The sequence below is a fragment of the Numida meleagris genome, chromosome 5, assembly GCF_002078875.1.
Source record: "Numida meleagris isolate 19003 breed g44 Domestic line chromosome 5, NumMel1.0, whole genome shotgun sequence".
NCBI lineage: Eukaryota > Metazoa > Chordata > Aves > Galliformes > Numididae > Numida > Numida meleagris.
In genome coordinates this window covers 11,248,283-11,264,878 of record NC_034413.1, presented here as the reverse complement: position 1 = coordinate 11,264,878, position 16,596 = coordinate 11,248,283, and the positions used below count along the sequence as shown (strand labels likewise).

The 16,596-nt window shown below is 47.3% G+C and overlaps 1 protein-coding gene across 1 annotated transcript in view; it reads left to right on the top strand.

Annotated features, from left to right (window-relative positions):
- The window catches only part of SORCS3 (sortilin related VPS10 domain containing receptor 3), a 278,287-nt gene continuing 267,970 nt past the window's right edge, over window positions 6,280-16,596 (top strand). Inside the window, exon 1 of the mRNA XM_021399905.1 lies at window positions 6,280-6,940. Within this exon, the coding sequence (XP_021255580.1) occupies window positions 6,344-6,940 (597 nt within the window). The 5' untranslated portion in view covers window positions 6,280-6,343. The remainder of the gene's footprint in view (window positions 6,941-16,596) is intronic.

Sequence of the window (16,596 nt, the reverse complement as noted above, 5' to 3'; positions counted from 1 at the left end):
TTTTTCTTTTTTGGGGTGGTTCTTAAGGGGGGGGAGGGGGAATAGCCATAGGTAAAAATCTTAAAAGGTGTTTTTTGCAGTAGGAGAAAAAACAGCACCAAGCTGTGGCAGGCTGAACATCCTCCTGTGAAGTCCCACCATCAAAGCAGGGGTTCCTGCCAGACTTGCTTCTGTCTAGGCAGCAAAGAAAATTCTGCCGTTGCACACACACACATACCTCTTTGGATTTAACTCGAGAAGAGAAGAAGAAACAGAAACAGCTCCTTCCCTTCCGAAGTGTATCTCAAGCTTTCTACGGGAGAGAAAGAGGGAAAGATTTGCCTGGCAGAGGAAATAAAGTGGAAAAAGTACCTGGGGTGAGAGCAAAGTCTTAGTTGCAGAGTTTCTGTGTCAGTAGCAGATTAGCTCCATTCTTCTAGTATGAGCTCTACAGTGTGGGAAAAGGCAGTTGTGTCATTTTTCTCTCATTTCTAATTTCAGTAGTACTGTTTTCTAAAACACCTACTTGTGCAGCATCTGATTGGTTGGAGTCTATCTTGGAAAGTTTCCATCCATGTGGATTTGTGGGTTCTTTCCTTATCTTTTGATAGTAGCCTGTGGGGACCTGAATGTGTGTTAGGGTTGTCACCTTTGTGTTCTTTGGATCGTAACAGTTATCTTAGTAATAAGACAGTCATCAGACTCCTCTAGAAGGGATCTCCACTCTAGCAACAGAACTTCGAGCACAGTGCATGGTAGGGAGGGACATCCTGAGTCTAGAGCACAGTTCGTCTTTCATTGGCTGCTCTCTTTTCTCCCTTTCCCTTTAACCAACTCTCATCCTACTGTTTTAGATGTGATTCACATGTTGCACTTTGCTTTGGTTTGAGTGTGGTTGATTCTGGTTTCTTTTCTTCTTTCAAAGGTTTATTTGTGCTAAACACCCCGTTCAAAGAGCTTAATGCACCTGCAGTCACAGCAGCCATAAGTCCTGCTATGACAGTCTTGAAGAGAAGACCCGCACCTTTTCAGGTCCCACTATGCCCAAGGGAAAGAACAGAACAGAGAGAAGGTTTCAAGTTCACTAAGATTCTTTTTGCACAGCAAAGCAGCATTTGTGCTGTGCTTCTTGGAGGCAAAACAAACCCTAAACAATCATGGACGCAAGGCTTCATTAACAACCAGAGATGAGAAGCTGATGAGAGGTGCACAAAGCTGCTAATAGAAGAGAGGATTGCTCATCTCCGTGGAACCTGTAAATGAGAGGCACACCTTGGGAGAGGAAGGGAGATTAGAGTCATTTACACCTTCTGAATCAATGACCAGGTCAATATTAGTCACATTCCCTGTTTTTAATCAGATTTTCTCCAGAGGGTATATCTTACTTTTCACAGTGTGTTTGTGGATATTACAACATCCTAAGCCACGGTTATGCCTCTCTTCTTTATACATGGCACAGTTGGACCCAGCTTTTCAGAGGGGCTCTTTGAATTCAGGAGACAAAGAGAGAATGCAAGTTTGAATGTCCTGACCCAATGCCTTCTAAGAGATACTGAGGAACATGCTTTCAAAAACTTGGAAAATGCTTCTGAAAATGTAGGATCTTACTGTGGTCTTGGATAATTTGAAATCTGGGAGACAGGATCTTTTATTTCTGAGTGGGGTTTCCAAGACAGAAATGTACGTGACCTGCAGTATGCAGTGCAGTCAGCACAGTGAACTTATGTGGTACACAACTGATCTTTATGTGTGCTGCAAATCTATGTACTTTCCCCACTTTGATCAGCTCATTGATGTTTCTGATGATGCTGAAAATTATCAGCAGAATGGGATTTTCTTGTCTTGGCTTTAGGACCAACACCAGAATCCAACATTGAGTAGGAACATGACCCAAAATCTAGAGAACCTCCCCGGAGTCCAGAACAACTCTGCCTTTGTAGGTTGCTGAGTCCTTTGTGCTCTGCAGGTTGAGCAGCTTTTGAGCAACCCCGGCAGTGGGTGAAGACAGTGGAATTGTCTGAGCATTCCTGAAGGAGCACTTCTGTCTCACATATATGTGGTGTGCTAAAGGCTCCCTGCCTTTGTCCTGCTGTACTTTGGAAGCAAACTGTCTGCTGCACTCCCCAACAGGCTGAAAAATCTGTCCCCTTATGAGGGTAGTTGTGTACCGGCAGAACAGGCTGCACAGAGAGGTTTTGGGTGCCCCATCCCTGAAGGCATTCAAGACCAGGTTGGATGGGGTCCTGGGCCCTGATCCAGTGGCTGGCAACCCTGCCTATGGCAGGGGGTTGGAGCTTGATGATCTTTAAGGTCCCCTCCAACCTAAGCCATTCTATGATTCCATAAAATGGTGAAGGGACTGCATGCAGGTGATCTTCAGTCTGAGGATATAGGGACATTTCTGCTTTTAATGATTTTTGCTTAGTTGTATTCAGGCCTTTCCTTAGCAGACAAGAGAACATTATCACAGAAGTGCTTTGTTTTCTAGCACCCAGATTCACACATAATAAATGGGTTAAAGTTAACTGAAACAAGCATTGATTTTTCTTTTAGTACATGTGGGATTTCCTTCCTTGGGAGAGCTCAACTTGTGTGGGAGACATTTAGAGGAGTAAAGAGAGTGCAGTGTAGTTGGGGCATTACTTTTTGTTTCCATCCCTCAGTTTTCCTCTCATGATCTCTTCTCCCCACAACTTTCTTTCCAGTTCCAGTAGGAAAGGCTCCTGCTCCCACTCAGCCCTTTCCTGGGGTGATGGTGACTTGGTGCATGCAGTCCTGCAGGAGGAGAGGGGCATGGAGCAGTGCTGGGCAAGCCAGAAGGGATAGGGGTGCTGGGGAGCAAGTCTACAGTCAGCAGTGCGGGTTATTGGATATGTGCTGATGGAGTTAAATCTTTGGTTTTGTATTTTTTTTCTTCAAATGAAAGTTGCAAAATAGGGGAAAAAAAAATCAATGAAAACCCCAAAAGATCAGTGCTGCTATAGAAGGGTTTGGCATCAAATAATAGCCAGGCTCTATTTCCTTCTTACTTTAGATAGGGTCATTAAACTTCTTCCATCCAAATTATTGCCTCCAAACAAACATAACTTTCCCAATTGTCTCTCTCTCCTTAACTGAACCCAATTCCCACTTGGTTTTAGGCATGTTCTGCTACTTTACATTTGTGCCACAATTTGCCTTCCCGAACATTTAATTTCTTGCTTACTTGGAAATCTAATGCGTTGCGGGATGTTATGGCATATGGTTGCCTTACATCAATTAAAAACCAACATGGTTCAACCGAATATAACACCGACCCCTGCTTCTTTGAATGGATGTTTGCAGCTGGGTAGGGATTAAAGCAGATTGTAATGGATTAGAGCAGGGATTAAAACAGCCTGTAATGGATACTGTGTTGGAGAATTCCATTTCTGTTCTTGCAGATAGTCTGTGCAAATCGAGGGTTGTCAGATGGCCTCCTCCCTGACACCCTGCCATACAAGGTTTGGAAGCAAACCTGATATTCTGGCACAAACAGGAGAATCCCCTTTTCTGTGTGCTGGTGATGGGCACGCAGTTCACGGATCGTGCAGGAGATGGGGGTGTTGCTCATGTTACCTTTGTCTTCTAGAGTAGGAAAAGAATTAGAGAGCAGTGCTGCTTCTCGCCTTGGCACTGAGGCCTCTGCCAAGGACCAAAGGTTCCGGAGGGAGCAGGTTTTGATAGACCGTCCCACATCATCACTGGGATGTCAGCCATGCCTCACTATTGAACAGTGATAAACAGGCTCAGAAGAGGGATTTCTGCATTTTCTTTAGAAACACCTGCTCAGGTATCTGCCTGAGAAATGAGAGCCCAGGGCAATCTTGCTGACAAGGTATGAGATGAGGGTGATACTAGTGGCAAGCAGCTGCTCTGTAGTCTGCAGGTAGGAGAGACCTTCTATTGGGATGGCAATAGCACTGCCCTGAGGTAAGTACTGGTGAGCACACCACACAATGCCAGTGGCATTCTGCATTATCATCTCCTGCACCGCTGGGCTCTTATGGTGACAGAGTGATGTGGTGGACACAAAGTAATGGCTTGCAATGGCAGGATTTGGGAAAGGAGATGTGTCCACAAGTCCTGTTTTGGCATTGGTGTCTTTGTGTCATGGAGATGCTGCCGCACAAATGAGTGGCTGATCCAAGTGTGAACAAAAACTGCGTCTTTAACAGTGTCCAGCAAAGCTGAGAAGATAAACAGGACTGGATGGGCTGCAGAGTAGCTGAGCAGTGCAGCTACTATCCCACGGCACCTTTGTGGTGGCAGTGGTTCTGGATCACTGTCCAGAGATGATCAGGAGCAGCACTGAGCTGCTGCTGGGCCCAGAGGGACTGGAGAAACTTTAATTATAACTTGGGGACAATGGCTGTGTGTCACAGCAACAGCCTCACTGTAGGAGGATGGCATTTTCTGGGCAGTGCATCATCCCTTTGCAGGGGACAGCAACAGCAAAGTCCAGGGGTGGGATGCGGGGGGTGGATGCCATGTGCTTGGGGACACTGTTCTCGCAGCAGTCAGTCTAGGAACAGAGCTGCCATCCTTCCCCCTCCCCGTACTACGCCGTTCCTTTGCCAACAGTGGCAGGGTGCAGCCTTGGGGGCCATGCAGCGGAGCTCCAGCCGCTGGTGTGTGCAACTTGTGCGGGTGTTTGTGGATGGGCTCAGCCCCACGCTGCTCACACACAAACAAAATGCCATCTCCTAAACAGTTTGGCAGCACAGTTTGAAAAGCCCATTCCAAGCCAGAAATAACATCCGTTGAGTTGGGGGCGGGTGATTTGCTTCAAAACCCCTGCCTCCCACTTTCACCTCTCCGCATTGGGATTTGCAGCTCTTCCAACCACCCGGCAGCCCAGGCCCTCATCACTGGCTCTGAGCATGTGCCCTCCCTCCTCTCCCAGCCCCAGGTGAGGCGTGCAGCTAACGGGGGCACCGGCTGGCAATGACCTCCCCCTAAGCAGCCACAGCAATCACCCGTCCGTGCTCTGTCCCTTCATTCTCTGCCGGGCTGGGAGACCCGCGTTAGGAGTGGGGGAACTGTCGAGCGGTGGGGATGGCTGATGTGGTGAGTGGGAGGCTGAACAGAACGCTAATTACTGACACTTTTCGAAAGGAGAAGGCAAACAGGGGTAGGAGGTCGACCGTGGGTTTGATCGGAAGGCAAAGTGCCGCCGTGCTGCTGCAGTGAACCGCTCCGGGAGGGATGGACACGGACACGGGCGGCTCTGACGAGGTGACCCCCGGAGGCGGGGAACGCTCGGCAACCGTGGGAGGAGGCAGCCTGCCCCAGCGCACCGTGCGATTACTCACACCTCGTCCGGGGGCTGAGACTGCGGAGGCTCCACGGGCTGTGCCAGCAGCACGAGTCCTGCTGGGAGAAATGCTGCGCTGGGAGCGGCAGCGCTGCACTGCCGTGAGCTGAGGAGGTCCATCTCCCTCTCTCCTTTTCCCGACACAGTCCCGAGACGACGCATCAGTGAGCTGCCTGCAGACGCAGCCCTTTCTTGGTGGCCCCAAACACGCACCGCCGCTCTCCCTGCCCCGCCGGTGCCCACGCACACGGCCGGGGAGCGCCGCTCGGGACGGCCGCATCCACACTGCCGGAGCCGGCGGCGGAGCGGGGCTGCTGCGGGGCTGAGCGCGCTGCTCCACGGCGAGAGTCGGCCAGGAGTTACTCATCCCAGCCTCCGCCCACGTAGAGAAATAAACACAGGGTGAGGAATGCCTACACTGCTGTAAATACGCGCGCACGTAAACATACATTCGGAGAAAAACAGTGAAGGACGGCTGCTTTGTCTCGGCAGCAGCACACGCACCGAATCAGGAGGACAGGGCTGGGTGATGCTCCCGCCCCCGGCCCCGCTCCCGGCCCCCGGCGGCGCGGCTGTGACTCGGCGCTGGATTTCAGCGGCGCTTGGCAGGGCTCGGGGCTCCTCCCCCCGTGTGGTGTTACCCTCTCACTTGATCAAATCCTTGAACGTGAACAGTTTCACTGAAAAGCACTTTTGAAAAAAAAAAAAAAAATCCACCAACAGTACGGAACAGCATCCAACTACCGGGGAGAAAGGGATTTTTTTTCTTTTTTCCTTCTTTCCTTTTTTTTTTTTTTCTTTTTTCATTTTTTTCTTTTTCTTTTTTTCCTCTGGTCACCGTCTCAGAGGCTGAGAAAGAGGGAAGAGAAAGAAGGGAAGCGAAAGAAAGAAGAACCTTTTGCAAATCATAATAATTATAATTAGAAGCCGGCCCCTTTCTCCTTACAAAAAAAAAAAAAAAAAAAAAGCCCTAAACGCAGCGCCTCGCCCCCCTCCCTCTCGGAGCCCCCCGACTCGCTCCGCAAAGGCATGGAGAAGGGGACTAACTGCTTTCCGACCTGCCACACCGTTTTCCTCGCCTGGACATGGCTCTTACTTCTCTCCTGGTGTTGCACCGGCGCCGAAATAACTTGCAGATCCTGCTCGTCTCCATCGCCCTCCTGGCCGTCGTCCTCGTCTCGCTTTAGGCAGGAACAGCGACAGCCACCGCCGCCAACGCCGCGGGGATTACGGAGCTGGCCGGGCGGCCGAGCGCGGGGTTCCGCCGGGGCGGCGGTGACGGCGGAGCCGCTGCCGGGCGTGGAGCCGGGGGGCAGCGCGGGGCCGCGGGGCGCGGAGCTCCTCTCGGCGGGGGCGGGCGGCGGAGCGGCCGGGAGCCGGGGTTCGGCGGCCCCGCGGAGCAGGAGGAGCAGCGAAGGGCGCTCGGCGGAGGGCGGCGGCCGGGGGGTGCCCGCGGCCGAGGGGCAGCGCGGCGCCAGGGCTCAGCCCCGCGGACCGCCGGAGGAGGGGAGAGCGGCGCGGCTGCGGGGAGCTGAGGAGCTCCGGCTGGGCAGCACTACCTTCGCGCTCACAGGGGACGCCGCGCACAACCAAGCTATGGTGCACTGGTCCGGGCACAACAGCAGCGTGAGTACCGCCTCATCGCTTCGGGTGGGATCGGAGGGGGAGGGATGGGGCTGCGTTCGCCCCTTCGGTGCGGGGAGGAGAGGGAGCTCGGCGGGAGTTTTGCTCTTAGGGCCAGTGGGAATGGGACGCGTAGCGATCGCCCCGCGCGAAGGAGAAAAGTTTTGCTGGGGAAAAAAAACAGGAGGCACCCCCACCCCCGCACCCTGCACGACTGTGCTGTGCGGGGTCACGGCAGCCCGAGCGCCCCCAGGTGCCCGAGTCCGCTCCCTTCCTTGCTCGGGGAGACCCCCGGCTCTGCCCCCGTCCCGTGTGCCCGCGCTCTGTCTCTTCCTACGTGATGTACACCTTGGCATACTTTGCTGCCTCTGTGCCGGGGGGCGAGTGACGGACAGTGGTGGTGGAGAAGCCGTCCCGTTCTCAGCTCTGGGTGCTGGCGGCGAGACGGATCCCATTAATTCATTAAGGGGTGGAAAGCTCCGCAGCGTGCTGAGGGATTCCAAGAGGAGGCGGGTAGTGTGAGCACAGGGAAAAGTTTGTGAAAAATCAATGTCATCTCATGTCTTTTCCCCGAAGTCAATAATAAGGAGGAGCTGCCACATCCCTGAAAGTTTGTCGGGCTGTGGAGCGCGTCCCAAAACCCACAGCAGTGCCATGGTAGGGCAGGGCCCTCCCTCGCACCCTGCGCTGCAATACCCGGCAGGTGGATGGGGACAGAACTTACATTTTCTTTTAAGCTGGTATCACAAACACTATTTCCACTCCGCTGCAAAGTCTGTGAGCAGGCGCAATCGAAAGGGCTCCTGGAAACCTTTATGCCTGGGTGACAGTATTCCCATTATTCTGATTACTATAGCTCCTTGCTGCCTGGAAAATGCTTCTTTTATTGTTTTGCCGCTATTGGAAATGTGCATAAAGCAATTAGAGGCACAGAACAGATCAGCTGGATTTTCAGATATATCCCTCATGAGATTGATTAGTCATTAAAAAGCAAATGATCTGTCTATCTGCCTATCTATCTCTGCATCAGCCGTAGCTTAATAACGTGCCATTCAACCACCTCCTTACATTTTCTGACTGGAAGTTTTTCTCTATTTATTATTTCTGAGGCAATAATGCTGACAGCAATGTAGATGTTACTTTGATTTAACCAATTTTTAAAGGCAGTTGTGTTTGCCAGACATGAATTCCACTCTCATTAAAGATGAAAGCAAACATCCAAGAGAAAACAGCCTCATGGTATATTTTAGCACTACACTTGTCTCTGGGATTATTTATTTTTAATATAACGTGGCATGTAATAAAGAAAACAACCTACATGCCCTCTCTTTTGTTTCATTTCAGTGCTGAATCAAAGGTGTTGAGCAAAAGAAGCTAAACTCCCCCATCCCTTCCCAGCCTGGATTCTGATAGTTGAGAGTATTTCTGGTTAAAGTATTAGAGAAAACTCATTCTATAGGTATTTATGGGCAAAAAAAAAAAAAAAAAAAGGTTATTTTTTCTAAGATGCAAGTCAGAAAATGATTTCACAAAATTCCCCCTCCTTCCTTTGCTTCTTTCATATCTTTCATAGAAATATGCCATTTAATTACTAGCTTCATTTGTTCTTTAACTCTGGATGACAGAGAAGGCATAAGTGATAAAGGAAAACTTTTTGATTGTTCACGACTTTCCATTAAGATTTTGCACCTCAAGGTACCACGCATTGAAAGCTTGTGACTCAAAAGCGTAAGGAAATGACTGGTGTTTGCTGCCAGTGTGCTGTCTGTGGGAAGGAAGACGATGCACATTAAGAAATAATAGTGTTCTCATGATTTTTTTAGTGTGGAGTTTGGCATTGGGAGACTTTTCATTCCTGTCTTTTGGAGAACACATACTGCATTCAGTGATTAATTGGATTTATTTTTTTTTAACGGTATATTCTATGACTCCAGAGGGACAGCTAAATGCTTGAAGCTGAGTCCTTTCATTTATTATCGGAGAAGGCTGACGCCAGTGCCTGATTCTCTGCTGCAGTCCAGTTTTTACCTAATTTTACTGTTGGGGTGGCTGTGGCATGGGGAGGTCAATCAATTTGCCCAAGGTCACGCAGGGAACTAGTGTGACCTCTTTTCCAGCCACTTCTGTTCCCAATCTCTCCCTCTGAAGCATATGCTTTCTTAGGTTGTAGTAGACATAAAGCAGCACGAAGCTGGCTTGAGAATGGCCAGAAGATTAACTCATGTCTCGTGACTATGCTTGATGATCTAGTAGAGCACGTAGGACATCCGCTTGCTACTGCTTTTAGGCTACCGAAACAGTAAAGATGCAAATGAATTGCTTTTACCAGTTTCCCTGTTACTTGAACTTCAAAACTGAGGCTTTTTGGCTTATGATTTATTAAAAACACGATCAATCACATTTCATACCATGAAGCAGTACATTTTAAATCAGGCAGTGGTGGTGGGGGTTACCTAAGATTGGATGGATTTGGAAAGAAGAGGGAATGACTGTAATAAAAAATTAGTTTTTTTTACTGGGATGTATAGATGTACAGACACTATAGAAGGAGATGTTTGTAGCTGCTGTATATCCTGTTACTCAAAATATTTAAAACCCGCTGCAAGTATTTTATTATTATTTTAAGAGCAACTCCCCCTCTTTTTCCTCTGAGCCTTTTCTTGCACGTCCCTCGAAGCTCAATTTAACATATTAAAAAAATAATCCCTTCCAGGCAACCAACTTTTGTTTTCTCCCTTTGCAGATAGTGAGGTCAGGATTAGAATAGAGGCAAAAACCTGGCGAGATTGGGGAATTTGGGCTCTCTGCTTTGTTCTGCCCACAGGCTTTCTCTGTGACCTTAGGAAAGACAATTAACCCCGCTGAATCTGCTCTTCCATGTTAAATGAGGATAGTACTGCTTACCTCCACAAAGTGGTGTTGTGGAGCAGAATTTTGCTTTGTACAATACCTGAAGATCTTCAGGTGGTAATTATTAGGAAAATGCAAAAATAATATTGAGCATAGAAGTGAGGTTTGTGTTCTCTGTCTATTATCTCAGGAATGGCACTTGGCTTAATTCATTGAGTCTGATAGAAGAAAAAGGTGACTTACACTTAAGAATCACTTAAGAGAGAGGTTGCTGAAGCTCTTGAGGGACCTGCTGTAGGTCAGATAAAATGTTTTCTTGTTATGGCCTTTCTGAAAAAAAGGAGAATTTTTAGTGCAAGCTAGCATTATTCTCAGAAGATCTGCAAGCCATTCTGTTTAAAAACCATTCCACTCTGCACACAGGGTACCAATGTGCCGTTCAGTGAGCAGTTGTACCCTCTTCACTTTTCCCCCCTCTCTCTAGATGGTTGTGTATTGCATGAAATTTTTCCTCGTTCTGCTCACCAGATGCTCTCTCCAACCTTCCTGTGAAGATAATCTGATTTCTCAGATTATCTTTTCTTACTTCCCTCACTGATTCCTAAGATAAGGACCCACAAAAATAAGTAGCATTGCTTTTAATGTTGTTACAGCTTTAAATCTTGTTTCCTGACAATGTTTTTTTTTCAAGAGATTTCAATGAGAAACAGTGGATAAAACACTCAGATTGCTTTGTTGATGTGATCCTCAGTGAAATGGTACACTGGGACACCAGCTGTCATTAGGTTTCAGAGTTGTTGCTCTGATGTTTGTTGGAAGTATTTAATTCTGTCTATGCTTTTTTGATGGAAGCCCTACAAGTTCAATAGTTTGATCTGTTCAATGTAAGAAGCAAAGATACATGTTTTTAATTTTCTTTTAACCTCTGGAAGATGTTTTCAATCCATTATCCATGGAGGCGCCTCAGCTTACGGCCATGGTGTGCTTCACCCATCCCAGCATGTGTGCCCTTTCTAGTAACAACTTCAGGCCAAAATTCAGACTAAAAGATGAGAAAATGTGCTAGAATGCCACAACAAAGAGGACATTTGCCTAAGGCACGTGTAGTATTTTAGGTTGCTTCAGTCAGACCAAGTTTCTAGATGATTGTAGAAGTCAGATTTTTCATGCTATATGTCAGCAGTGCGTATTTTTATTTCTTGAGTGCAGAATGATAGTATACCTGAGTGATACAGCTGCTGCTTATCCAGACCACACCGCTGCATTGATGCTTATAGTATGATCCAGGCTCTGAAAGTTGGGGAAAGTAGGATGAGAGCTGGCAAATGGCTGGACGGGGCCTTGTTTTATTGTGCCAGCCTACTGCTGTCATCTCTAGAGTTAGCATGGTTGTGAGATTCACTCCAAGACTGGGAATGTGAGAAGTCTTTGGCAGAAGAGTTTGATGAAGAGGAGGCTAACAGTACTATAGCAGCCGACTGCTACTTGAAGTAGAATTAGAAAGATGAGGCTTATGTTATTGATAGGAGAGGATATAATGTGTGACAACAGCCACAAAAAATGTCCAAGTGGACATTAAGGAAGAGTTTAGTCCCAAAGAAGGTGGTGCCATAAGTCACCAGAATGGCTTTTAAGGCTCAGACGGACATGATCTGATGGTGATAGGCCTGTTCTGAACAGGCTTCTGCGATTCTTTTCCTCCTGCTACTAGGTATCCTTTTGCTTTACCTTATGCTAGTTCTGAGGGCTGGCAGTGTAAAGCCAATTGTCCAAGTGAAGCCTGTCTCTTCCGGGAATGATTCTTCTGAATGCTGTTGGCAGTGTTCTGGTGTGATCTGCTAATGTACTGGTGGTTTGATGCTGAGACATTACTCACTCCCGTGGTGAATTACAAGCTGGGGAGGTTGATGGGCTTGCTGCCTGCCAGGTAGTTTTTTATTAAGATGCCTAACAATGCAGTGCACAATGGGTAGAACAAGGTGGGCAACATTTGCAATTCCAAATGGACTGCTGTGCTTGGAAGGGATGAAGGGGAGAAAATGAATCTTTAGGCAGGCAATGCTGCAGTTAGTTGTCAGCCACGGGTAACTGCTCCAGTAGTCCAGCTGGATTCCAGTCTAAAATGTTTACTCCCAGACGGCAAGATAGTGGTAGAGCAATCATATTAATTTCACTGCATTTGGTATATATTTTAATTGCTTTCTAGTCTGATATTTTTTCCCAAATGGCTTTTGGTTATGTTGTGGCCTTGTTGACACTGAAGGAACACCAGCTGTGTCACAATGTCTTGATTCATTTCCATTTCTCCAGTAATGAATTTTGCCACTAAAGCCATTCTATAGGACTTTGCTAATCCATTTTAAATTAATATTCCAGTGGGGAAGATGGGGAAATAGAAATGAAACCATCACATGGCAATTGCTTTTATGGTTGTGTTGAATCAATAGAGAGGGAGAAAGGCATCTGGAAAGCATTCTTTGTGCTATTTCTCTCCAGACTGGTTTCATTGTCAAGTCAGGTTGATGCCTAGTTGGGCCGTGTTGGTGCTTGTGGGTCTTGTGAAGCTGGCCAGTTCCCCAGGCCATTTCCCTGCCCAGAGCAGCAAGTTGTTGGTATTCTCATAGCAGTATCCTTTCAGGCCTCAATACTTGAACTTTCTCATGCTCAGAGATAAAGTCTAACATTGGTGGCTAAGCTTTCGCAGTGATTTGAGTGCAAACAGACACAGCTATGCGATTCCTTTATTCACTTATTTAAAAATGGAAAACATTCATCCAATTAGATGACAGAGTATTTTGTAAATGGGTTTGAACAGATAACTGATGGTAGGCCAGAGAAACTTCTCCCAAAAGACAGTTGTGATAAGGTATATATTTTTCTGAAATGCAAAGCTATGGGAATACAAGACTTTCTGAGAGTTTCCAATTTGATAGCTGAATTTATAGTAGAGATTTTAGAAAAAAAACTGGAAGCAATGTCATTTAAGAGGTAAAACACAGCTTAAGTAGCAAAGATCTTTAATGTTGTTGTACTAAAGGATGCTAGGAGCTTGTGTTGCAGTCAAGAATTTACTTGTCATACCATAGTGTGATACTCCTTCAGCTTCCTGACTCTCTGTAGATGGAATGGAGAACAGTATGTGCTTACCTGAGTCAGTGCTCTCTTTTCAAGATTGAAGGCTAAACCTGAGCTCATGGTTGGGATTGGTTCCAGGGCAATGGCAAGGAAACTTATCGGCTGTGGATTTAGGACTTGAGCTTCACTGGGGTCTTGAACAGACCCCAGAGTCTGTTCAAGAGTGAGAATCTGTGTTTGAAGGTGTGGAGTCTGGCCTGCCTCTAATCAAGAGCATAAATTAAATGACATATTCCTTGTGAAGTTTTGAATTCTGTACTGCAGAAGTTCTCCAAAGTAGCAAAAAAATATTTGTTTGGATCCTCAGTGTAAACTGAAGGAAGATTGATCCTTGGATTACAGCTGCAGGGTTGTGGGAAGATGAGCTTCCTTCTCCTTCGCTGGAAGATACTGCTTTGCTGATGTCAATACTGTGCCTACAAACTTTTTGGTTTGCTTAAACTCTCTGCAGGAGCTCAAGGCAAATAGGTTCCCAAATCCCAACTTCCCCTCAACATCCAGAGAAAATTGCAGCATCACTGTTAACATTTCCTCTGCAAAGGGAAGTGCGTGGCACTATTTCCTTTCCTGAATTTCTAGGGTACTGTGAGACCGAGGGAAGCAAATAGTTTGCCGGGTGTTTGAAGAGGATGGCTGTATGTCTTAAATGTATTTGATCAATAAACTGCTGTAGAAATTTTAAGGTCAGTTCCCAGCCCTTGTGGCCAGCTGAGTCCCAGCACACAATGAAAATCAGAAAAGGTTGATGCCGAATAATCAAAACTCTTTCTTTCCTCCCTCTCAGTCTTGAAGGGGAGCTGATTGCTCTCCCACTGGAATGAGTGGCAAAGCTGTCTCCTATTCATGCAGGGTCTCTGATGCTGGAGCCGTCTTGCTGTTTTGTCCCCTTTGCATTTGGATATGCGACACAAATACTGGCCAGGTGGTTCTGCAGAGCACTACGCGGACTCCGTGCCCCAAATAGCAGCACTTTTAATTAGCTCCTGCATGATTTGGGCCCTCTGGGGTGCAGGCTGTAGGCACTGGGTTGCTGCTGTGTGAGAAGCAGAGCCGGGCGCTAGAGGGAGCGTGGGCATTTGCTAAAGGAAGGAAAATACTGCAGCGGGTGGGGAGGGGAGCTGGGCCTGGGAAATCCACGCTGGAAAGACAGGCGCTGCTGAAATATTGATATGAAAACCTGCTTGGAGTCATTGACTCTGTGAAACTCCTGCTGTCCAGGGTTCCCTCTGCGACAAGAAAATAATCTTAGTGTGCACTCAGCCGTGGTGAAGCATCTTTCCCTGCCTTGCAGCTGACACCATCTCCCTTTTGTGTTGTCTCTAATTGCTGCTGGGCTTCTTCCTGGAGGTGGGAGCCCAGGGTCTCTCATCTGCCCGGGTTCCTGAGCCCTGCTGGTTCCCCTGGCATCCCCCAGCAAGTGCCAGCGATGCTGCTGGGCTGGGAGAAGGGTGGGGTTATCCTCTGCTGTGCCAGTGAGCAGCAGTGAGTCCTCACCACCTTCTCAGTGCAGTGCCCCATTTTGTGTCTGTGAGTAGCCCCAAGGATGGCTGCTGATCTGCTCCCTCTCCTGTACCAGTGGAGATGGTTGCTGAGGGCAGGGGAGCTTTCATTGCCCCTTTCCCCATGCCTCATTTACAGAGGATAAGCTTATCCTCATAGGTCTTTTCCCCTTAAGTCTCCGCTCTAAATCCAGATGTGGAGACCTCTGTAGAGGAGAGAGATGGACCTGTTGGAGCATGTCCAGAGGAGGGCCACGAAGATGATCCAAGGGATGGAACAGTATCTAAAGGGGGGCTATAAGAAAGAAGGGGATAGAGTCTTTAGCAGGTTCTGTCATGGTAGGACAAGGGAAAATGGTTTCAAACTAAAAGAGGGGAGGCTTAGATTGGATATAAGGAAGAAGTCTGTTATTTTTTACAAGGGTGGGGAAGCACTAGCACAGGTTGCCCAGAGAGGTGGTGGATGGCCCATCCCTGGAGACACTCAAGGTCAGGCTGATCTAGCTGTAGGTGTCCCTATTCATTACAGGAGAGTTGGACCAGATGGCCTTTAAAGGTCCCTTGCAACTCAAATGATTCTATGATAATTTGATGAGCATGAGGATGTTGCACAAGTCTGAGTGTTTTGTGCTTCTCTCCTTTTCTTTTCTGTGAGTGTGAAGAAGCAGAATGGGCTGGAATCCATCCCAGCCACTGCATGGTGGGACAAAATAACATTACACCTCAGGAAGAAACGTTGTGCTTACTTCTGTCTTTGGGACTAAAACAGATGTTTTTGTCTTGGGAGAGCAGGGGTTGAGCCACAGCAAATCATTTACATCAGAGATTTATTAAAGGCCTCAGGATCATAGAAGCAACTGTTCTGCTGCTGCAACAGATAGTACACCAGTCTGTAATACATGGGTGATGCTGGTACATTTTTAGTGGTCAGTGTGCTGCAGATGTGCTTCAGAAAGGCATTGAGCCCCCTGTCGTCATTTGGTGGAGGAGCAGAGGACTTAAGCACAGAGCTCCTACTGGCTTTCTAGGCTGAGAGGAAGACATGGGCTGAGCTCAGATGTGCTTCCTCAGAGTGCCAGAGGAGAGCAGGCTGTGGGCAGAGGTTGTCTTCGTGATTTGTGTACTTGCCATTGCGCCTAATGGGGTTGTACACTGCCCTATGCTTTGGTTCCCCCATCTACTAAGAGGTGTTAACTCAGATAGAGGGCTGTTGCTGAAGCTTGAAATGGATGGAGATTTGCAAAAGCTGTTGGGTGGAAAGGAATTTATAAAACATGATTATTTAGCTGTTACCAAAAATGCTTTAGGACCTCAGGGGTGCAGAGAGGAAAGAATGAGAGCTCTAATTGGTTGCTAGCCATTCCCTGCTGTTTGTGCCTGATTAGAAAATCCCCCATATGTGTGATCAATAACCTCCATGCATGTGAACAGGGCCTCCTGTCTGTAGTCCTGAGCTGCTTCTGCCAGAAGATGGAGAGGAAATCTTTCTGTATGAGGTGGGTGAGTGTATTTCTGTGTTCTAGATTTCATGTACTTTATGGTCAAACCTTACCAATCTTGTGCTTACAGTATAACAGTGATAACTGCGTACATAAAGCTCTTATGCTATCACCTTTAACTGTATGTTTCAAAGGTTACTAAGAAAGGTCAATAGTGCTGGCCATTAATTTTATTTGGAGAAACTAAGGTGTGGGAGATAGGAGGAATCTGCCCCTTATTAATATGGCTTCTTAAGGATAAAGGTTTTGCTTTACTTCAGCTGCAATGCAGCTCACATTGGGTGCATTTTTTGTTTAGAAGGATTTGTGCAAAAGAAAGGAAAAACGGGTGAGAAGAGCAGCTAAGAGTGGAAAGAACAGGACTCTCATTAATAACGAAGTGGAATGTGCTCAGCTAAAATCATTAACAGATTGATCAAGTTAAAGCACCACAAAGTTCTGGCTGAAAGTGATTTAAGAGTATCTTCCTCTGCAGTTCTAACACCTTTACCAGTATGGCTTTCCAGCATGAGGTACTTCACTGCAATACCTTCAAGCTGGAAGAGAGGTGACATGGTGAAGCTGTGGGAGCCATGAATTTGGGCTTCCACTGGAAATACAGAGCCAAGAAAGAGGCCTCATCTGCTGGCAGAGATGGGAGCTGCCTCTGAATTGTGTGACTTTTTTGTAGGTGTTG